Source organism: Quercus lobata, chromosome 6 (genome assembly GCF_001633185.2).
Source record: "Quercus lobata isolate SW786 chromosome 6, ValleyOak3.0 Primary Assembly, whole genome shotgun sequence".
Taxonomy (NCBI): Eukaryota; Viridiplantae; Streptophyta; class Magnoliopsida; order Fagales; family Fagaceae; genus Quercus; species Quercus lobata.
In genome coordinates this window covers 36,674,501-36,699,383 of record NC_044909.1, presented here as the reverse complement: position 1 = coordinate 36,699,383, position 24,883 = coordinate 36,674,501, and the positions used below count along the sequence as shown (strand labels likewise).

The 24,883-nt window shown below is 30.9% G+C and overlaps 1 protein-coding gene across 1 annotated transcript; it reads left to right on the top strand.

The window, feature by feature from the left end:
- Positions 1-3,908: 3,908 nt before the first annotated feature.
- LOC115950210 (probable mannitol dehydrogenase) lies at positions 3,909-16,382 on the top strand. The gene is made up of 9 exons (XM_031067449.1): positions 3,909-4,071; positions 4,308-4,421; positions 7,148-7,661; positions 7,768-7,921; positions 8,574-8,779; positions 11,830-11,903; positions 14,671-15,184; positions 15,291-15,444; positions 16,022-16,382. The coding sequence occupies exons 1-9, from the start codon at positions 3,971-3,973 to the stop codon at positions 16,228-16,230; spliced, it is 2,040 nt and encodes a 679-aa protein (XP_030923309.1). The 5' UTR covers positions 3,909-3,970; the 3' UTR covers positions 16,231-16,382.
- The last annotated feature ends 8,501 nt before the right edge of the window (positions 16,383-24,883 follow it).

The window sequence follows — 24,883 nt, the reverse complement described above, 5'->3', positions numbered from 1 at the left end:
GGAGGATCTTCTACTGTTCATGTATCCCAACTACATTCTTTAGTGGATTATTTACCGCTTGGAGGGCGGCGGAGAGGTTTTATGCTGAGGGCTTCGGTTTCCTCATCGATAACACATCGTGTGTTATCCTTGTGTTTGCATCTCTCTTCGCTTAATCTTTGCCATTTAATTTCTGTTGTGAATGTGATTTTATTTGGTCTAAGATTGTTTATGAATTCTGTTATATGCTTATGTTCATATTCCGCACATTAATTGTTTGATAATACGCTTGAATTGATAATTTGTAAATTGGGGGTCTAAACGTTCAAGGTGTTTTATACACTAATTGAACTTTCAAAACCAAAAGAACCACGGTCGCCGGCCGCCTCACCGTCAGCAACTACCATGGTTACTGTCGTTGTTTTTCCAATCACTTATGACCTGCAAGAGAGGGAGACATTGTTCAGTACATTTATTTTGGTTTCAATGGAAATTTGTTATTTTTCCCCTATTTGCTGGTTTGTTCTCTCTCTTTTTTGTTGGGATTTGGTTGATTTCAAACTTGACGGTTTGATACTGAGTTCTCTTCTTGCAAGTTGTATATTGGGTTTTCATCAAAGATCTTGTGCGCACGATATGTTTGCCAATATTGTTTTGCGAAATAGTGTTCACTACACTGCATGTCATTTTGATTTTTACTATTTTTTACAATATTTCCTAAGCAATACAAATGATTGAATTTGTTTTTTAATGGGAACACGTGCATCTCACATGCTTATTCTATTAGTATTTTAACGTTAGACTAACTAAAGTATTGATTTGACAGGTTTGTATAGTCTAAGGAGTAAATTGGTCAATATAATAGTTGAAGGGGTGTTTTGGCCAGTAGTTGAAAGTTTAGGAGGTGTATGAACATTTTTTCCTAAAAAAGTGCTTAAACACTTTAAGTACTTAAATCGAACCACCAGATTTCAAGATCAAGCCACATCAAACTTTTCAATGGATAATAAACAATAATATTAGAGTTGGCTACATTATATAGTCAAAATGCGGAATAATCACTCAAATTATCATTGAAACAAGTGAAAAAAAATCAAAATCAAAATCAAAATCAAAAGGGCACATAAATAGGATAGGGACCCTATGTCACAGTCCTGATTGGGACACAAATCAGCACTATGTGCCTCCGACGTGAAATTTTCAATTTTTTTTTTCCCTAATGTGCTTTCTTTTCCAATCAACTTGAGTGATAGCTTTGAGTTAAGATAGCTATGGAAACACGGAGTATGATTCAAAACTCCACTACCTTGGGCTCTCACCTCAATAATTGAGGGGTATCCCAAGTTCCTGACACAAAATGCACTACTAAGCTCCTTACAGCACTCTCCAAGGGTAGCTTTGTGATGAGACATTTGGTTGTTTGCATATCTTTTCCATCCACAGTAGCACTCTCTACAAGAGCCATAGAATTTTGTGATCCAAATCCCTCTTTATTCATTCGAAATAATGACAGATAGACTAGCTTTATATTCTAAACAGAATATCCTATTTCAACGCCCTATTTTTGCAAACCAGTGCAATTTTAGTCCTATGATCTTTTCAATAGTAATGTGACTTGTGTAAATAATTTAATAAATCATGTAATTTAAGACATGTGGATGATATCTTATAAGTTTTCACATAAAGGAATGGAGAATACCATTTAAACCATTTTAGGGAAAATATTTTCCTAAAAATAATGGTCTAGCATAATAGGATCCCATCATATAACTTATGGTAATTTTTCATATTTTTCTTAATTATTCCATTTTTTAATTTTGATAAAATTTATGAATTTTTTTTTTAAATTTTGAATATGAATTTCAATTATTCCATGAATTGTATAGCATATTAGAAAACTTAATTAGATACAATTCCTTTTTTTATTATTACAATTAGATACAATTCCTTAAGTGTTATATATTAGGTTCTCTAATTAAATTCAAATACATGGTTGATCATCTTACTTTTTTTAGGAACAATTAAATTCAATGTATATAAGTCTTTAAATTTAATTAGACAAATCTTTGAATTTATTTGAAAAACTTAATATACTACAACTAAGGAATTGTATCTCAATTTTATTTTATTAATTACATTCTTTTAATGTATACTCAATTGCTAATTAGCCTAGCTTTCATTTCTATAATATTATAGTACGATGATGTGATGTATCATTAGTGAGATCAAGCTAGATGTGTGAAGTATCGTTAGTGAGATCAAGCTACTGTTGTTGACCCAAAAAAAAAAAAAAAAAAGGAGATCAAGCCACTGTCTCTTCTAAACAGTAAGTTTATGCACATAGAACAGTGTACCGAATTTTTCATACATAACTTTTGTGTTTGAGAAAGTTCGGGAATACAATTTCTCTCACAATTCTCATAACTTTTGGTATCATGGTTTGAGCAACAATTTTCATATTTCAAACACACTTACGCACATTTTCACACATTTTTTCACTTACATGTATTTCAAAAAATTACAAAAAAAAAACTACAAAAATTTAATCTCAAACTATTCTACCAAACAATGAGTTACGGGAAAATAGTTAAATCGATTTTGAAAATAACCCGTTGTAAAATCCAAAATGGTGAGGCCTAACGAAGTAACCGACAAATACAAATAAAATCTGTTCTAGCTATAAAAGATACCTTTCGGCTTTCGCTGTCCAGCACCACAAACAGTATATAAGTGCACTAGCAATAGTGGTGCTAAATAGCTATATAGTTATATAGCTATTTTTAGCACCATTAAAATTCAAAATGTACCTATAATTGTAGAGTCAAAGTAAATTTTTTTTTGGCTTCAGCTACAGTGCACAACTATTTTTGACCATACATGGTCGGTGAAAGGTAAAAAAAAAAAAAAATTGCGTTCACGCTACTTTTCTTATTTTTTATTCTTTCTTCTACATTTCATTTTGCGTGCATACTACTCTTCCTCTCTCTGTGTCTCTGTGCAGTGTTCACACTACTTTTCCTCTCTCCGTGTCTTTGTGCAGTGATTTGATGGTAGTTGTGGTTGTGTTTTGGTGATTGAATGAAATATTATTTTATTGTAGTGTTTATATTATTTTATTGTGTTAAAAGCTAAAATAAAACCACTGCTATTGGATGTGAGAATGTAAAATAGATAAAATGACTTTTTGTGGTGCTAAAAAGGTAAAAATTTAGCTCTACTGCTGTGGATGCTCTAACAAAGGAAATTGAATTTTGATATTGTCAAAGCAGGTGAAAATGAAAATGATTTGTCATGACAGCAAGCAACAATAATGCTAGTATCGCACACAAATATATATATATATATATATATATATTGTACCACAACTGTTTTATATAGTAAAATGTGATTGACTATAAGTTACTATCAAATAAACCTATTATATTTTCCTCTATTATTTACTGTCTTTTACACGAGATAATTGTGTCAAAAATACCCACATAAAGATATTCTAATTTCATATAAAACTTAGATTTGATGAAGAATGAGATGTTTTACGCTCTTACATCAAATGTACTGTTAATCCTTCTTTATGTGAATATACTGATAAGTTCTCTTCTAAAAATATCTATAGTTATTCTCTGACTTAATTAGCTTATATATAGTTAAAGTTTCAACCTAATTTTCTAAAAACTCTCTTAATAATATTATTTATAAAATTAACCTCACAAACAGATTTACTTAAATAATCCGCCTTTAAGTCTCTCTCTATCTCTTTTTTTTCCTTTGCTGGATATTACATGTACCTTAGCTAATCCATTAAGTCAGTGAAATGCTTTATTTCTTATTCATCAGCAGGAAAAAAAAAGAAAAGAAAAAGGAAGGTTCTACATCTTTCTCACTACCTACGTTTCTTTCTGTATAAAAAGAAGCAGAGTCAAGACCAATTCATCGTACTTTTGCTCTTCTACTCTGTAAGCAATAACACATCAGTTCTCTACTCTTCACTCAAATGGCAAAGGTACCACCAGAAGAAGAACACCCTGTGAAGGCTTTTGGGTGGGCCGCTAGAGACCAATCTGGCCATCTCGCTCCTTTCAACTTCTCTAGAAGGTAAAGTTCATGAATATTCGCTTTGTATTACTGTCAAGAGGAGTGTATATTTTACACACAAAAACTTGTACACAGTCCTCAAAAACGAGAAAAATCGTGACTTGATTTACTTATTTTTGGAAAGTGTGTGTGCTACTAGCCTTTTTTCTTTTTTCTTTTTTGAGAAACCATGTGTCCTACTAGCCTTGATGAGATGAGATGATGATTGTGTTGAAATGACAAATTAATTAATGCAGGGAAACAGGGGATGAGGATGTGAGGTTTAAGGTGCTGTATTGTGGAATATGTCACTCCGATCTTCACAGCATCAAGAATGAATGGGGCTTCTCATTCTACCCTCTTGTTCCAGGGTATTTTTTTTAAATTTTCCTTCTAATATTTTTGAATTTTATTAGTTCTGTTTGTTCCTGTCGGGGGAAAAAATTTTCCTGGGCTTTTCCGTACTTACAACTTTTAAGTGTATAGATATTGGTAGATATCCAAAATTTTCCCTAATAAAAAAAATATATATATCCAAAATTGATATTTTTTTATGAGATCCAAAATGGATACGTTGTTAATGGATTACATTGTAAAATAACGTATTAATTTATATATATATATATATATATTTATATATTTATATAAATAGAGAGAGAGAGAGAGAGAGGTGAATAAATTAAATAATTCCCTAATATCTTGGGATCATTTCAAATTAAACCTTAAATTTTAAAGAAATATTAAAATCAAGGAATTTTTTTTTTTTTTTTACAAACAAAAATATCTAAATATCTTTGAATATTTGACTATTTGACTATTCTCATGAATATCTGGAATTTCATGGTTATACTGTGGTTGTAACAAGTGATGCCTTCTCCTTTTTAATTTTTTTTTATTTCATTTTTTTTCTCCTTAATCATGTGACATATTATAAGAATATTAAAATAATTACTCTAAGTGAAACTTTATTATTATTTTTTTTAATTTTGTGTTTTAATTATAATTTCTGTCATGAACACGTTGTGTTTGCAGTCTAGCTCAATATTTCTATCGAATTTTTTTTTTATTTTAATCGAAACTTTTGTAAAATTTATGTTTTGATTTGAAACCACAATAAACTATAATGAATTTATTATGAAAATTTTTTATTCTTTAATAAAGGATAGTAATTCGGCACAAGGACAGTGTAGTAATTACATTCCATTTAAAAAAAGATAATTTTTTTTTTAAGAATTATTAAAAAAAACAAAGTCAATTGATCCAATCAAAACTTTCAGTACACAAATCAAATCAAAAAAAGAACTTTCAGTACACAACTTTATTATAAAATATAACAAATAAATGATATGATGTGATCGAGCCAATTTTTTATTAAAAAAAGTATTTTCATACTTAATACGTATCATGGACTTTTACTTATAACATTGCATCTTTTTTCACCTAAACTATGTAACCAACCAATAGCAGAACCACTTGGAGGTCAGGTAAGTCATGGAGGACGAGATTTCTTAATCTGGAGATAAACTCTTTAAATTCCTCTTTATATCTTTTTAGTAGATTTAAATTTTTAAAATTTTACCTTTTGATTATATGTTCTTTATATTCTTCACATGTATATCAAAATCGAATGTTAATTATTTACTATCCGAACAATGAAACTTATTTTTTATTCATAATTTTTATCATAAAAATAGAAATTTAAACATTTAATTTATAACATATTTATTAATTTTTGACTTTATTGAAATTTTGTTAGCATGAAGAATATAATACAAACATGCAATCTAATGGATAAAATTTCAAAATTCATATCCAATAAAAATATATTAGAGGATTTTGAAGGGTTTCTCTACAAACTTATTTGGAGAGAAACTTTTTCCGGCTAGGGACCTCCAAGCTTTTTGAAATTTTTTAATTTTTTATAACAATATATCTAGATATAGTTATTGTAAGTAATTTTTAAGAAAATTACACTTAATCTCCTCATTTTTTTAATAGTTATGTTATAAGCATATCTATAGACAATATCCAAACAAATTAAGTCATAATCCTCTCAAAATATATGTCAAGTGATTATGATGACGATGATATATATAAAGCAATAGAAAAAAAAAATGCTGGGTATTAAATTTAGTATAATATGGTTTTTTTTTTTTTTTTTTTTTTTTTTTTTTTTTGTAAACTTTCACAATTCATCTCCAAGTTTTATTCATTGCTTATTATACAAATTAGTTTTCAATTGTTTTGATTACGTCTCTATGATTGAGGATCGATTTAATCAAAACTTTTTTTTTAATAAGTTTTCATCAAATTGTTAAAGAAAGTGTTTTATATAATATTCACATGACTTGTTAATCATTGAGCACATGTATGATTAGCAAAAACAAAAAAATTTCATTTATATAATTTTTTTTATGTATAATAAATCTCAAAATAACATAAATATAAAAAGAATTCTTTACGTTATTCCAAATATAATAGATAATGAAAAAAAAAATTCTAAAGGCTTGCATCACATACTTTGATTTTTAGATTAAAAGTTCACTAAATTCCAATCATAATATTCCAAGAGAAATGGATGAAAGTGGTGTGGTTAATGCATCTAAGTTCCAAATCAAAATAATTCTGATTAAACAATTTTAAAATGCATCGGCCAATGTGACTAGAAAAGAGATTATGTTGGACAAATATATGTATATTTATTTTTTAATTTATTATAACAGTTTTTTTTTTTTTTTTTATGCTTTAGAGAGTTTTAAATTTATAGCATCCGCTCTTGATGATAACTCTTTATTGACAGAGCAAGACACTAATCAGTTTTTAGTGTAGACAAGAATTGAACAGTAGATCTCTTATTTAACCATCAGAGACTTTACCAGTCGAGCTAATTGGAATCCACATTACAACGTTATACAAAGAGTTTTTTTTAAGAATATGAATATACATTAATTGTAAACATCTTAACAAAGTAATATATCATAGTTCAGTTCAATATGATAAGTTTTATAATGAACATAACTTTGAGAATGAAAACAAGAAAGCTTACATTTTTGAAATCTCACAAGTAAAAATTGACATTGGAATTTTTCTGTCGAAGGCACGAACTTGTTGGGGAAGTGACAGAAGTAGGGAGCAAGGTGAATAAAGTTAAAGTTGGAGACAAAGTGGGCGTAGGATGCATGGTTGGTGCATGTCACTCCTGCGAGAGCTGCAAAAATGACCTTGAAAATTACTGTCCCAAAATGATATTCACTTACAATTCCATTTACCATGATGGAACATTCAACTATGGAGGCTATTCAGACACAATGGTAGCTAATGAGCGCTACATAGTTCATTTCCCAGAAAATATGCCACTTGATGCTGGTTCTCCACTACTCTGTGCTGGGATCACAGTGTATAGTCCCCTGAAACACTTTGGTCTAGCCCAACCTGGTAAGCATATTGGGGTTGTGGGCTTAGGTGGGCTTGGTCATGTAGCTATCAAATTTGCTAAGGCTTTTGGGGCAAAAGTGACTGTAATTAGTACCTCACCTAGCAAAAAGGATGAAGCTTTGGAACATCTTGGTGCTGATTCTTTTTTGGTTAGCCGTGATCCAGACCAAATTCAGGTATATTTTTAGCTTATATTACTTTCCGTCTTTTAAACTCATGCTCATACTGGTTGTACTTTGAGATATTGGGTGTCGATGATGGATACATATTAAATTTGTGCAGGCTGCCATGAATACAATGGATGGTATCATTGATACTGTTTCTGCAGTGCACCCCATTTTACCATTGCTTGGTCTATTGAAGTCCTATGGAACGCTTGTCATGGTGGGTGTACCGGACAAGCCACTTGAGCTACCTGTGTTTCCGTTGATTTCGGGTAATTGCTTATTAAGAATTTAAGACCATGATAAATTTTCCATTATTTCCATTTTTTGTGCTTTGCACCTTTTTCATCTGAAAAATGCAAAGACTTTTTCTACCAATTTTACAGAAAAAAACAAAAAAAAGTAAAAATCGAGATAATAATAAATGTAATTAGTACCATTTTGCTAATAAAATAAATAAATAAATGTTTGAATTATTTATTTATTCATTTTTTTTTATACAAGATAGAAATTCTACTCTCGCTTAATTTAAGTGTATGTGAAGCTCATTCTCAGAAACTTGAATCTCAACTCTTACCTCCCACACCCCAAAAATACTTGTACTTATACTTGTAAAGTGATCATCGTGCTATAAGTGTGCGCAATAATCTGAATTAATTATAATATCACTAGTATTACTTGTTCTTATTTCTTTACTTTGTTGTTTTATAAGTTTTGGCTATAGAGGACAGGGTGGAGAGAAGTTTTAATTTCCCCATCCTTAAGATTATCCAATAATTCTATCCATTAAGATTACTCTTAATTGGAATTTTGTTTAGATTTTTCATTATTAGTTAAGATTACTCTTAATTAGAATTTTGTATAGATTTTTCATTATTAGTTAAGAGAGTTAATAAGATTTGCAAAAAAAAAAAAAAAATTCAGGAAGGAAGATGGTTGCCGGGAGTGGTTTTGGAGGAATGAAAGAGACGCAAGAGATGATTGACTTTGCAGCAAAACACGGCATCACGGCAGACATTGAGGTTGTTCCAATGGATTATGTGAACACCGCAATGGAGCGTCTTGCTAAGAATGATGTTAGATACCGGTTTGTTATTGACATTGGAAACACCTTGGCTGCTACCAAGCCTTGAAGAAATAGCTTTGTGTCTTAATTAACTTCCTTTTATTGTTCCAATGTTCCGTGGCTTTTTTGGTTGGATGGGGTGGTATTGAATTTATCATGCTTTGCTGGTGTCTCAACCGTAAGCCTGTCCTTCACACTGCCATATAATGTGTAATAAATAAAATAATATATATGGATGTTTATGTTGAAAGATGTAAATTTAACCAGAACAAGTGAGGACAACAATATATGTAATAAAATGTTCATTTTCTTTCGTCACTATAAAGCTAAAATATTATTTTTGTCACTAAAATTTGTATGAAATTCTTTTATTGTCTCTCAACTTTCTAAAAAAAATTTCAATAGTTTAACGGTGAAAAATTGATAAACAATTCAATAAAAATGAAATAAAAGGGATTTTTTTTTTTTTTTTTTTTTAAAGTTTAAAGACAGAGAATGAAACATTTTTAATAGTTTAAGAACTTAAAACGAAACTTTCCAAGTCTAACTACAAATTCTACTAGATAATTGGTCATTCTATCATTTTGAACAAAAATGTGTAAGTAAACTAAGCTCTCAAGTCTTAACCATGACAGGCAGGGTTCTAATCAAAGTTGTGTATTTCGTATTGACGGCTGTTTTGGGTTGTCTATAATATTGGAGTATTTCAATATCAATGTATTCTAGTTTATTATTTAGATATTACCAAACATTAATCCTGCCATGTTTTCACATAATATCAAAGCCTTCGAAATCTGTAAATTCTACTTCAAATGGCACTGCAGCTCTAAACACTATAGTACCTTTCTTGTTGTTATCTAACATGTCAAATCTAATGACTATCAAGCTTGATTAAGGGAATTACATTTTCTAGGAGCATCAAATTGTTAGTGTATATTTGTCACAGGTGGCCACACTGTAATATGGTACATCGTCACACGTGTCATAACCCTCACTTGATAAATGGTATTGCTTCACGAGCAATAACATCCAAATTCATCCTTTTTTGTGACAAAATTCTGCAATTCACCTTTCAAATGTTTCTTATAAAAAAATAAAAAAATAAAACCATTCATGGACAATTTCTCAGTAATTTTTCAAACACATTCCGCACTTAGAATTAAAAATTGTCCTAAATAAATAATACTGTAAAATAAATTCAAATATTTCTAAAATAGTAAACAACAGTTATCATATGTACACGTACATAATGCAGGCTCTATTAATTTCAAGCAAAGACACTTCTAGGAAGTTTTCGATTTTCATTTTTACATCCTCAACCATTAAGCCAAACTCAATTCAATCAATGCAATCTTTAGAGTGCCTGAAACAATCCTGGGTCTTCACAATTAATTTGCACCTTCCAAAATCTTGCTTCCCATCAGAAAAACAATGCTTTGTAGTCTATATAGTGACAAAATCTGGGGAAGATTTAGTTGAGGTGTTGAACTCATAAGGCAAGAGTACGCTTCTAAAACCACAGTTCCACAATTACAAACCACAACAACCAACCCCTATTTGGTTAGCTGAGCATGTGCAGGCAACTAAGGGTTATTTTTGCCGTGTAATATTCTTCTACCAATGTTTTGTTACTTTGTGACAGCTGTGGATATTATAAAGATTGGTTAGGAGTTTGCAGTAGTATGAGTATCAACACTGGGGATTGCAAATGCCAAATGTAAGAAGAATTTGGCATTTCAAGCCCCAAAGTGCTCAGCATTTGGGATTGTAAAAAAAAAAAAAATATATATATATATATATATATTCTCCTTTTCCCTGGTATTTCTCTCTCCTCTCTCTCATTATTTCTGTTCTCTTCTCTCTCTTCCTTCTCTCTTTCTCATCTACTCTCTCTCCTCTCTTTAGACCCAAACACCATCCTCCTCCCAACATCAACATCACACGTCACAGTGGAGGAAACATTGATCTGTTCTTTTTATTTTTTTATTTTTTTTTATTTTTTTTTTTTTTTATGTGATGCTATGATTCTTGCTAATGATGGGTTGATCAACGATGGAGGAAACATTGATCTAGCAGCGGCAGTGGCAACGTTGATCTAGCAGCGGCGATGTCTGGGTTTTGATCAGGGTTGATCAGGTTTTTTTTTTTTTTTCTTTCCCTGATATGATGTTGTGATTCTCTCTGATGATGGGTTGATCTGTGTTGATCAACGATGGAGGAAACGTTGATCCAATGGCGGGGGTGGCGGTGTTGATCTAACGGTGGCGATGTCTGGGTTTTGATCGGGGTTGATCTGGTTTTTTTTTTTTTTTTTTTTTTTTTAATATGGGTTTTTGTTCCGGTGGGATTTTGGTGGGCAGTGGTGGCATGGTGGGCATGGTGGAGGCGCGGTGGTGGTGACTGGGCAGTGGAGTCGCGGTGCTAGAGGTTGAGGGAGCTTGTGAGCTTGTGAGCACTGGAGGCGCGTGTGGAGGAGTCTGGAAGAAGGTGAAAAGCAAAGAAAAGTCTGGAAGATGTATACGCATGGGAGTAGAAAATTGGGAAATTTTTTTTTTTTATTGGATAGATATATTATTTTAATTAGTAGAATAGGAAAATAAAAGTTGGGATGTTGAGAGTGATGTAAAATGGTATGGTATAAATGATAAAGTAAGTTTTGAGATGGTAAAATAGAATAGTTTGAAGAAACCTGATGCAAATGCTTTACATCTCTTAAATGCTATGTGCATGGCATTCCATGCATAATGCTCTCTTTAATGGACAAAAACTAAATTGCTAGTTTTTAGGTAGTAAAGCTTGAATCCACGAGAGGTTCCTTGAATCTATAAGATGATAAACTAGAATCCATCAAAGAAAAATTTGAGGAAAAAAAACTATGCAATTTTATTGATGATAATCTGTTTTGTCTTTGACAGTTATAAAACATATAAATACCAAGAAAATAAAACCCTAAGATGATTAGGAAACGTTTGAAACCATAATTCGAACTAATTACGAGGTTAGGTGGCAAAATACTGAAATTTATCAAAAAAGGAAAAATTGAGTTAAATACAAAATCATAAACTACTGACCTTAAGGGTCGTCCCAAAACAAGTATGACCTTATTTTGACTTTTGTGGAATATGTCACTCCGATCTTCACAGCATCAAGAATGATTGGGGCTTCTCATTCTACCCTCTTGTTCCTGAGTAATTTTTTTTTTTTTAAATATTTCCTCCTAATATTTTTGAAATTTATTAGTCCTGTTTGTTCCTTTCGGCGAAGAAAAAAAATAATTTTCTGGGCTTTTCCCGTACTCACAACTTTTAAGTGTACAGATATCGGTAGTATAACGTATTATTATTATTATTTTTTAAATAGATATCCAAAATTGATTTTTTTTATGAGATCCAAAATGGATACGTTGATAATGGATCACATTGTAAAATAATGTATTAATTTATTTATATATATATATATATATATAGAGAGAGAGAGAGAGAGAGAGAGAGAGAGAGAGAGGTGAATAAATTAAATAATTCCCCAATATCTTAGGATCATTTCAAATTAAACCTTAAATTTTAAAGAAATATTAAAATCAGGAAATTTTATTTTATTTTATTTTATTTTTTGATAAACAAAAGTATCCAAATTTTTTTAATTATTTGACTATTCCTTTAGACATCCAGAATCTCATTGTGGTTGCAACAAGTGATGTCTTCTCCTTTTTTCTTTTTCTTTTTTTGGTTGAATGTCTTCTCCTTTTTTATTTCATTTGTTTTTCTCCTTAGATCATGTGACATATTATAAGCATATTAAAATAATTACTCTAAGTGAAACTCTATTATTCTTTTTTTTTTTTTTTTAATTTTTGTGTTTTAATAATAATTATTTTCATGAACACTTTGTGCTTGCAGTCTAGCTCAATATTTTTATCGAAATGTTTTTATTTTAATCTAAACTTTTGTAAAATTTATGTTTTGATTTGAAACCACAGTAAACTATAATGAATTTATTATGAAATTTTTTTTATTCTTTAATAAAGGATAGTAATTTGGCACAAGGGCAGTGTAGTAATTACATTTCATTTAAATATATATATATATATATATATAAATTGAGAAGGATTGGAAAAAAAATAGTCAATTGATCCAATCAGAACTTTCAATACACAACTTTATTATAAAATATAAAAAATAAATGATATGATGTGATCGAGCCAATTTTTATTTAAAAAAAGTATTTTCATACGTAATATGTATCATGGACTTTGCCTTATAACATTGCATCTTTTTTCATCTAAACTATGTAAGCAACCAATACTAGAACAACTTGGAGGTCAGGCAAGTCATGGAGGACGAGATTTCTCTCCCAATTAATTTTGAGAGAAACTCTTCAAACTACTTTTATATTTTTTTTATTAGATTTAAAATTTTAAAATCTTACTGTTTGATTGCATGTTCTTTATATTCTTCACATGTATATCAAAATCGAATGCTATTTACTATTTGAATAATGAACTTATTTTTTATGCATAATTTTTATAATAAAAATAGAAATTTAAACATTTGATTTATGACATATTTATTAATCTTTGACCTTCTTGAGATTTTGTTAGCATGGATGATATAATACAAACATGCAATTTAATGGATAAAATTTCAAATTTCACATCCAATAAAAATATATTTACGGATTTTGAAGGGTTTCTCTACAAACTTGTCTGGAGAGAAACTTTTTCTGGCTAGGAACCATCAAGCTTTTTGAAAATTTTTAAATTTTTATACCAATATCTAGATATAGTTATTGCAAGTAATTTTTACGAAAATTACACTTAATCTCCTCATTTTTTTTTAATAGTTATGTTATAAGCAAATCTATAGACAATAGCCAAACAAATTAAACCATAATCCTCTCAAAATATATGTCAAGTGATTATAATAATGATGATATATAAAGCAATAGAAAAAAAAAAAATGCTAGGTATTAAATTTAGTAATAATATGGTCTTTTTTTGGGGGGGGGGGTAAACTTTCACAATTCATCTCCAAGTTTTATTCATTGCTTATTATACTAATTAGTTTTCAATTGCTTTGATTACGTCTCTATGATTGAGGATTTATTTTATCACAACTTTTTTTTTTCTAATAAGTTTTCATCAAATTGTTAAAGAAAGTGTTTTATATAATATTCACATGACTTGTTAATCATTGAGCACATGTATGATTAGCAAAAAAAAAAAAAAAAAAAAAAAAATTTATATAAATTTTTTTTATGTATAAAAAATCTCAAAATAACATATATATATATATATATATATATATATAAAAGAATTCTTTACATTATTCCAAATATAAGAGATAATGAAAAAAAAAAACACACACACACTAAAGGCTTGCATCACATACTTTGATTTTTAGATTAAAAGTTCACTAAATTCCAATCATAATATTCCAAGAGAAATGGATGAAAGTGGTGTGGTTAATGCATCTAAGTTCTAAATCAAAATAATTTTGATTAAACAATTTTAAAACACATCAGCCAATGTGACTAGAAAAGAGATAATGTTGGACAAATATATGTATATTTATTTTTTAATTTATTATAACAAGTTTTTTTTAGAGAATTTTAAATTTACAACGTCCGCTCTTGATAATAACTTTTTATCATCAGAGTAAAACACTAATCAATTTTTTGTGTAAACGGAGATTGAACCGCAGATCTCTTATTCAACTATTAGAGACTTTATGAATCGAGTTAATTGGAACCCACATTACAACAATTTAAATGTTATACAAAGAGATTATTCTTTTAAGAATAAGAATATACTTTAATTGTAAACATCTTAACAAAGTAATATATCATAGTTCAATATGATTAGTTTTATAATGAACATAACTTTGAGAATGGAAACAAGAAAGTTTATATTTTGAAATCTCACAAGTAAAAATTGACATTGGAATTTTTGTGTCGAAGGCACGAAATTGTTGGGGAAGTGACAGAAGTAGGGAGCAAGCTGAATAAAGTTAAAGTTGGAGACAAAGTGGGCGTAGGATGCATGGTTGGTGCATGTCACTCCTGCGAGAGCTGCAAAAATGACCATGAAAATTACTGTCCCAAAGTGATACTCACTTACAATTCCATTTATCATGATGGAACATTCAACTATGGAGGCTATTCAGACGCAATGGTAGCTAATGAGCGCTACATAGTTCATTTCCCAGAAAATATGCCACTTGATTCTGGTGCTCCACTACTCTGTGCTGGGATCACAGTGTATAGTCCCTTGAAATATTTTGGTTTAGCCAAACCTGGTAAGCATATTGGGGTTGTGGGCTTAGGTGGGCTTGGTCATGTAGCTGTCAAATTTGCTAAGGCTTTTGGGGCAAAATTGACTGTAATTAGTACCTCACCTAGCAAGAAGGATGAAGCTTTGGAACATCTTGGTGCTGATTCTTTTTTGGTTAGCCGTGATCCAGACCAAATTCAGGTATATTTTTAGCTTATATTACTTTCTATCTTTTAAACTCATGCTCATAATGGTTGTACTTTGAGATATTGGGTGTCGATGATGGATACATATTAAATTTGTGCAGGCTGCCATGAACACAATGGATGGTATTATTGATACTGTTTCTGCAGTGCACCCCATTTTACCATTGCTTGGTCTATTGAAGTCCCATGGAACGCTTGTCATGGTGGGTGTACCGGACAAGCCACTTGAGCTACCTGTGTTTCCGTTGCTTTCGGGTAATTGCTTATTAAGAATTTAAGACCATGATAAATTTTCCATCTTTTGTGCTTTGCAACTTTTCATCTGAAAAATGCAAAGGCTTTTTCTACCATTTTTACAAGAAAAAAAAAGGATAAAAATCGAGATAATAATAAATGTGATTTGTATCATTTCGCTAATAAAATAAATAAATAAATGTCGAATTATTCATTTATTCATTTTTTTTATATAAGATAAAATTCTACTCTAACCTAATTTTAGTGTATACGTGTATAAATCTCCTTTCTGGAAACATAAACCCCAGTCCTTACCCCTCTCATCCTACAAATACTTACACTTGTAAAGTGACTATTATGCTAAGGGTGCGTGGTGGTCTAAATTAATTATAATATCACTAGTATTACTTGTTCTTATTTCTTTACTTTATTGTTTTATAAGTTTTGGCCTTAAGAGGAAAGGGTGGAGAGAAGTTTTAATTTCCCCATCTTAAGATTATCCAATAATTCTATCCATTAAGATTACTCTTAATTAGAATTTTGTTTAGATTTTTCATTATTAGTTAAGAGAGTTACTAAGATTTGGAAAAAAATTCAGGAAGGAAGATGGTTGCCGGGAGTGGCATTGGAGGAATGAAAGAGACGCAAGAGATGATTGACTTTGCAGCAAAACATGGCATCACGGCAGACATTGAGGTTGTTTCAATGGATTATGTGAACACCGCAATGGAGCGTCTTGCTAAGAATGATGTTAGATACAAGTTTGTCATTGACATTGGAAACACCTTGGCTGCTACCAAGCCTTGAAGAAATAGCTTTGTGTCTTAATTAATTTTCTTTTATTGTTCCAATGTTCCATGGTTTTTTTGGTTGGATGAGGTGGTATTGAATTTATTATGTTTTGCTGGTGTCTCTACCATAAGCCTGTCCTTCAAACTTTCATATAATGTGTAATAAATAAAATAATATATATGGATGTTTTTGTTGAAATATTTAAATTTAACTAGGACAAGTGAGGACAATAATACATGTAAAAAAGTGTTTTCTTTCGTCACTATAAAGTTAAAATATTATTTTTGTCTCTAAAATTTGTATGAAATTCTTTTTTTCTCTTTAACTTTCTAAATAATTTTTTCAATAGTTTAGCAGTGAAAAATGGATAAATAATTCGATAAAAATGAAATAAAAAGGGAATTTTTTTAAGTCTAAAGATAGATAATGAAATATTTTTAATAGTTTAAGGAAAATGAAAAAAAGAAAAGAAAGAAACTTTCAAAGTCTAACTACAAATTCGACTAGATAATTGGTCATTCTACCATTTGAACAAAAATGTGTAAGTAAATTAAGCTCTCAAGTCTAAACCATGATAGGCGGGGTTCTAATCAAAGTTTCGTATTTCGTTTTGACCGCTGTTTTGGGTTGTCTATAATATTGGAGTATTTCAATATCAATGTATTCTAATATATTAATGTTTCGATATTACCAAACATTAATCCTGCCGTGTTTTTCACATGATATCAAAGCGTTCTAAATCTGTAAATTCTACTTCAAATGCCACTGCAAATTTAAGCACTCTGCACCTTTCTTCTTGTTATCTAACATTTCAAATCTAATGCCTATCAAGCTTGATTCAAGGAATTACATTCTCTAGGAGCATCAAATTGTTAGTATATATTTGTCATAGATGGTCACACCATAATATGGTGCATCATCACACGTCATAACTCTCACTTGGTAAATAGTATTGCTTCACATGTGCAATAACATCCAAATTTGTCTTTTTTGGTGACAAAATTCTGCAATTCACCTTTGAAATGTTTCTTCAAAAAAAAAAAAAAAAACCATTCAAGGACAATTTTTTCAATAATTTACACATTCCCCACTTAGAATTAAAAATTGTCCTAAATAAATAATACCGTAAAATAAATTCAAATATTTCTAAAATAGTAAATAACAGTTATCATACATACACGTACATAATACAGGTTCTATAAATTTCAAGCAAAGACACTTCAAAGAAGTTATCCATTATCATTTTTAAATCCTCAACCATTAAGCCAAACTCAGTTCAACCAATGCAATCTTTAGAGTGCCTGAAACAATCCTGGGTCTTCACAATTAATTTGCACCTTCCAAATCTTGCTTTCCATCAGAAAAACAATGCTTTGTAGTCTATACAGTGATGAAACCAGGAATAGATTTAGTTGAGGTGTTGAACTCATAAGGCAAAGAGTACGCATCTAAAACCACAGTTCCACAATTACAAACCAGAACAACCAACCCCCATTTGGTTAGCTGAGCATGTGCAGGCAACTAAGGATTATTTTTGGTGTGTAGTATTCTCTTACCAATGTTTTGCTATTTTGTGAGAGTTGTGGATATTGTAAAGATTGGTTAGGAGTCTACAGTATTAAATCTCATAGACACTATGTGCACGGCATTCCACAAATGGTGGTTGATGTCGCGGAAGCTTGAAGAAAACACACACGCTACTCTCTTTAATGGACAAAAACTAAATTGTTAGTATTTGTGTAGTAAAACTCAAATTCACGAGGGGTTCCTTGAATTTACAAGGTGATAAACTGAAATCTACCTAAGAAAAGTTTGAGAAAAAAAACTATGCAATTTTGTTGATGATAATCTATTTTGCCTTTGACAACTACAAAACATATAAATCCTGAGAAAGTAAAATCCTAAGACAATTAAGAAACGTTTGAAATCCTAATTCACACGAATTAGGAGATTAGGTGGCAACATACCAAAATTTACCAAAAATGACAAAATTGAGTTAAATGCAAAATTATATACTACTGACCTTAAGGGTTATCCCAAAATTAGCGGGACTTTATTCTAAATTTGGAGCAAAAAAGACAAAAATTACTATAAACAACCAAATCATCATTTTTGGGGCCTAAACAGGGGAATTTGCCAAAATCAAGGGGTACATCATGGCAAAGGAATGACTATTTCTCAGAAGAACGTTTCCTTTCACCCTACCAAATTTCATGTAATTTTGACTCCAACGCCCAAATGATTTCTACTATTTTTTTTTTTTTTTTTTTTGCCTTGCGCAATTTTAGGCATGCTTAGGAGTCTAGAAATTCCATGGTGATTTGTTCTAGTTCAGTGGTAATATGAAAAGGGAGAATGCTAAGTATAGATAGGATTTAGTTGTTCACCTTTAACCATTAACCCGTGTTGCAAAAATTTGCTTCCTGATACATGTTGCATATTGAGGTGTAAATTTATCTGGCTTGCAAAGCTAATATGTCAAAGTCAATAAAAAGTCAAATGCTTCACACACACGCGCCCGCACACACACACACATATAATATGAGTGCTTTAGTTCAAGTAAAAGACACTACTTGTTCCCCCCCCCCCCCCAAAAAAAAAAAGAAAAAGACAATGACATTACTTGGTAGTCTTGGCACTTATATTAAACTAGTGTTAAACCCACGCAATGCACGGGGTCATTTTACTTATTAGAAGACAATGAAATACATTAAAATTCTTCTGGGGCATGTTGTATAATTTAACTGACTGTTAAAATAAACCAACATTAAACTTTATTTACAGAAACAATATTTCATAACAATTCTAAAATAGCTGTATAGAACAACTTAACATAAAAATTATATACATAAAACATCAATAGATAAATATGTGGTACAAATAGATAAATATAAGGTTTGTTAAGCAAGATGAGGTTTGGCAAAAAAAATAATAATAATAGAAGTCTATCTACATCTTGTGATAATGACGAAGACACAGCAGATATTGATAAGGGAAATTTCTATCTTCACCTTCTGATCATGATGAAAAAGCAACCACCAACAACCTATTATGATATAGCACATCAACCTATTATAATATAGCACATCAAGGGAAATAATTAATAAATCAACCAAAGAATAAAACATACATACAAACACATAAACAAAAACAGAACTTTCACTAAAGTGTTCTAACTTCCTTAGACAATGTGGCTGAAGCTACAGCAAACCCTTACATGTAAATTAATGGGGGAAAAAACCCAATGACAATGACACTTCACAGCAAAGATTTAATAATTATAAAAATGGAAAATAAATTGAATTGAAATTAAGTCAACTAAATGTCAATATAAGTCCCAAAAAAAAAACATTTTTTTTGCAGCAAATTTAGTAAAGAAAATTGAGTATAGCACATACACAGCACTGAAATAGTGAAAAGTAAAAAAATAGATAAAGGGAAATATACATTAAGTTTCAATTGTAACACATCCTAGTAAAGAAAATTGTAAAAAAAAAACCTTCAAATGATCCAAGTTCAATGAAACAAAACTATCAATTTATATAAATAGAAAAGCTGACATGGTAACTTCACTTTTTTGCTTAGCATCAAAACAAAACAATTAATTATGAAATTCAAACGTTACTCCAAAAAAATAAAGCCTAAAGACTTGTCCTTGGACTTGCTCACAGTCCTTAGTGTAAATAAACCTTCTCATGCTTTCAAAAATCTTCTTAAGTACCTCTTTGTTTGATTTTTGACTGCCTTTACAAACACAAAATGTCATTGAGCAGCATTTAGAAATTCACCCAGTGAAAGATTTTAAAATTCTATACTTTAAAAAATTAAATTGAAATCTTACAAACATGAGAATGTACTTAGTGACTCTAGTAGAAAACACTTGAACAACATGACTAACCATCCAAGATAGCAAAATATTATAACAAATTAAGATGCATCAAACATGAAAAGAGCAAGAAACTACATGCATATGAATGGATAAATAAGGAAGGATAACGCATTAAAATTTAAAACAACAATTCCATAGTGAAAGAGTAAAGGGTTCTTTAAATTGTTCATATTATTAAACTCATGTCTTAAAGGAAACAACAATTTCTGAAAATTTTATTGATTCAATTCTTTCAAAAAACAAGTGGAGCACATCATTAAAAAAATATTTGAAATAAATAAATATTGGGACTAGAAGCTCAAATATTTTGAACATTTTTAGACCCCTTAAAACACAAGTTGTTTAACCTAGTTATTTAGCCTAGTGATTACTTAGGTAAATTATTCAAAATCTAGGTTAACACAAGTAAATCATATCATATAAACAATGCGGAAAATAAAGAACAAAACAATATGATAACCCAGGAAAACCAAACCAGTAAAAAACCTGGGGAGGATTTAACCTAATTATACTCAAGGTAAAACAGATCCACTATGAAAGAATTGAAGTTTTATAATAGCGACTTAGACCACTAACACCCTATTGCTTCCTCGAGTAGAAAACTTACTACCACGACCACGTGACAGATCCGAGTCCACGAACTACTTCTTTCTTGGATTCACAGCAACCACAAGTACTCCCACTTGTGTTTTTCTTTAAGCTCTTTATGTAGCAACTGAAGTGATCACAAGCTCTCGACATCAATCTTGATCTTGATAATCCTAAGTATGTATAAAGGCAAACACCTCTAGATCTCACAAGAGATTCACACATACAACATATCAACAACAACTAAAACATGGCTAGGGTTTTTCCTTTTATACTTAAGGCAAAACATAAAGCCCTACACATCATATGGGCTTGGGCTGAGTTGGAAATCCTACAAAAAAAACATTCTACACGAGCTTCGATCGATCAAGTCTAATTTTCGATCGATCGAGCCTTGCAAAATAGTAATTTTTTGCAATTACTCAATTCCAACTTACACATAAATCACTTTAAGCAGCCTAAATCTAGACTTTAAGTTTTGATTATGGTTTGCCAACATTACACATTGAAGTTCTAATACATTTAGATCCTAAATCCTTAGAACCTAACAAACTCCCCCTTTGGCAATCCATGACAAAACACATAAAAAAAAAAAAAAAACAAAAAAACAAAACAAAAAAAAAACAAAACAAAACAAAACATGCTCAAAGTTACAAAACAGCCCATTACAATAAAATGCCCAAAAACAATTCAACCTAACTACTATCTACAGTTGCTAGTGTAGACAGCAACACGACTAAATCAACTTATATATTCCTGAAACACTCAACAAACACATAAACGCATGTGTGGAAAACAAGTAAACAAAATAAATTCTTGATTTCACAAAACAGAAAATAAAAGACATATCATGAATAACCTCATAATATAAATCAATAATCAATGTAGCACATGTGAAACAAGAAACAATAAAAGATATAAAAAACATAATGTCTCCCCCTAACATATACATCCCATAAAAAATAAATATATCAAGAGCCAAAAAAAATAAATACAAGATGAAGCACCTAGATACAATCAAAAGCTCCAAACCTCCAAAAAAACAAAAACTCCCCCTATCTCCATCCATATGTACTCCCCCTTTTTGTGACAAATTGCCAAAGGGCAATTAAGACTCATCATCAAAAGGAGGTGGTGGAGGGGACTGCTGAATGCTCACCAAATCCGCATGCAAGGCCTGAAGCTTCGTGAGTACATCCACCAAAAGCTAACCATGAGCCGCTTGAATGGTCATGACAGTATCCAACATACTCCGAATGCTAGAATCACCCAAAGTAAAAGGTGGAGGATCAACTGCAGTAGTGAGATCGACATACTCCTCAGTTGTGGGATCACCTGAAGAAGGAGGAGGAGGAGGTGCAACACCAGAGGAAGACTCTACTTTAGGGCATTTAGAGCTAGCTTTCATCTGAGTTGCTCTTTGCCTGAGGAAGTTGGCACCTATAAGAACTATAATGTATACGAGCTCAAAAGCAGGAAACTCATCTAATCTTAGATGTAACAAAATCCAATGTATAAAAACAGTGAAGAAAAGACCATGTGCTGTAGAACTACTCCTATGAACCTCAACCAAGGATCGAATAAAAAGAGTAGGAAAACTCATAGGAGCATCAGTCACAAGGGCATACAAAAATGCACATCTCTTAATAGGAATGTTGTGCAAGTGAGAGATGGGCCAGATAGAATGGCAAGAAATCCAGAAAAACAAATAATGAATCTCTGTGAGCTCATGTGAGGTCATCTGAGGATCAATACCCCACTAAATGGAAGAACCGGTAAGATACGACATAATGTCATCAAGAGGAGAGGTCTCATCATAAGGGTAGACTGGTTGTTGTACCAAAGGTACCCCAAGAGTAGAAGCCACTACTGAAGGAGTAATGGTATACTCTTCACCCCTTATCCAACTCATCATATAGTGATTGTTGGAATCATCGGAGTGGACAGAGAGGTTCGAATAGAACTCTCTAATCAAGGCAACTAGAGGAGGATGAGAAATGTCAAACAAAGGTAACCAACCCCTATGCTCAAAGTTCCTCCTAATTTCCGGGTCTAACTCATCTAACACAACTTTCCTCTCAGCCCACATAGACCTAAATATGTTCAACTTCTCATAGGTTTCTTGGTTTTTCTCAAACCAAAACTACTCACTATCAAAGGTTAGGGTGCTTTTCTTATTGGCTCTAGTTTTCCTAACCATGATGCTAAGGGAAGGAAAGGAAAGACCAAAACAGAAACCAAAGAAAGAAAACAAAGAAAACCAAGGGCAGACAGCATCAAACAAGGTTAGAGAGAAAAACAACAATAGAAAATATTAATCTATATGATGCATGAACAGAATAAACAAATGGTGCATGCTCTAATGCATTGAGAACTGCTCAATTAAACTTTAAAAACAAAGAATTTGACTTGAACACTGAGTTTTAGAACAAAAACCCCAAATTTTAAAAAACCCACTTTCAAAAAAATTAACCAAATTGAGTAATTAATCATTACACTAGATATAAATCATCATATAATGACATAATCAATCAATTTCACAAGTCAATTTAACTAATTACAGCCCAATTGAACAAAATCCCCAATTTCATGTAGTTTCAAGCCTTAGAATTTCAAATTTTCCTCAAATCACCAAATTAATCAAATTAATGCATTGGAAACATGTTTACAACATCTAAGAACAAAAACCCAATGATCAATTTTGAAAGAAACCAACTCAAAAATCAAAAACCCCAAATTTTTATAGGTCCAAAAATTTCCCTTAAAATGCATGAAATATGTGAATAAAATGAAAAAGGAGTAGAAAGGTCTTACCGGCACTTGAAGGCAAAAAACCTTGAGAAAAAATAAGAAGAAAATGACAAAAATTGACTTGAACTGGATCGGACGAAGAGAGAGAGCAATAAGCTTTTTGAAAAGTTTGAATAAAGTGAAGAACATGTGTGAAAAGCTTGTTTTAAAAAACTCTCTGAACGATTTTCAATCAGTCGAAAATTAGATTCGATCGATCGAAAATCAATTTCGATCGATCTAGCACCTACCACCGATCGAGTCAAGCAGATTGTAACCAAAATTTTTATTGCATTTTCAATCAGTCAAGCAACAAGTTCGATCAATCAAAAATCTGGAAAAAACAGATTTTTGAAAAACAGAGCATTTTAATGCAGAATCTTCTCAAAGCACAATGTTTTATGAATAAAATGCATGAGTATGAGATGAAATTTTTTTCAAAAACACTTTAATTCAACCCAGATCTTCCAAAAACAAGATTTTCAATCAATTTATCCTCAAAGCTCAAACACTAAACATATTTTGCTTTATAATCAAGGAACCTTTAATCTTAGATGGCCACAACAAGATCACACACATTATAATGTACTAAGTTTAGCAAAGAATAACTTGTGTAGTGTGTGCAACTAGAATAGTTTGAGACACATGTGAGGTGATAAGTAAATATTGATTAATCACTCTTTTTACAAAATTCATCACATAAGTTTGAAAGTGACTATCACCTAAAGAGTTACATCATATAATTCTCACATCTCCTAGAAAACAAGCTTGCAATCATGTAAGTTTCTTGTTTTGCCTCATAATATACACACCAATTTTATTTCAATTTGAATTTACTATATCCCAATAATGTACACACCAATTTTATTATTATAAGCCAAGGCTATACCTTATATTCTTTTTATGCATATGCTACACTTTCTCGAGTACAAAATCATATGATATCTACTAACGTGTTCATAATTGACTAGTAAACAGTGGTGAGATGGTTATTTATGCATTTCTCTTAGGATTTTTTAGTCCTTACAATCAAAAGCATGTGACTTCAAGATCAAGATTATGTGATTAATAACTATAAACAACTCCCACACAACATGCACTACAAAGCTAAAACTAGCAAGGTGCAATAAAATAAGCTTATCCAAGCTAAACAAGATACATAAACATGTTATGTAAAGATAATATGGTCAACCTTGATTTCAAATCCAAGAAAAATAAAGCAAAACACATTTTGCTTCCTTTTCCTTTAAAAAAAAAAAATTAACAAAAACAACCAAGCATGAAATGCATGAATGTTATGCAATGCAAATCCTAAAAACAAAGAAAACAAAAACAACAAAGAAGAATGGTCACAAAGAATTGAGAGATGAAGCATAAGGACCATGTCAGAAAGACTCAATT

Coding starts and splice junctions, on each gene's coding strand:
- LOC115950210 (XM_031067449.1), top strand. CDS start 3,971: ATGGCAAAGGTACCACCAGAAGAAGAACACCCTGTGAAGGCTTTTGGG. Junction 15,185..15,290: donor GTGATCCAGACCAAATTCAG/GTATATTTTTAG, acceptor AAATTTGTGCAG/GCTGCCATGAACACAATGGA. Junction 15,445..16,021: donor TGTGTTTCCGTTGCTTTCGG/GTAATTGCTTAT, acceptor AAAAAAATTCAG/GAAGGAAGATGGTTGCCGGG.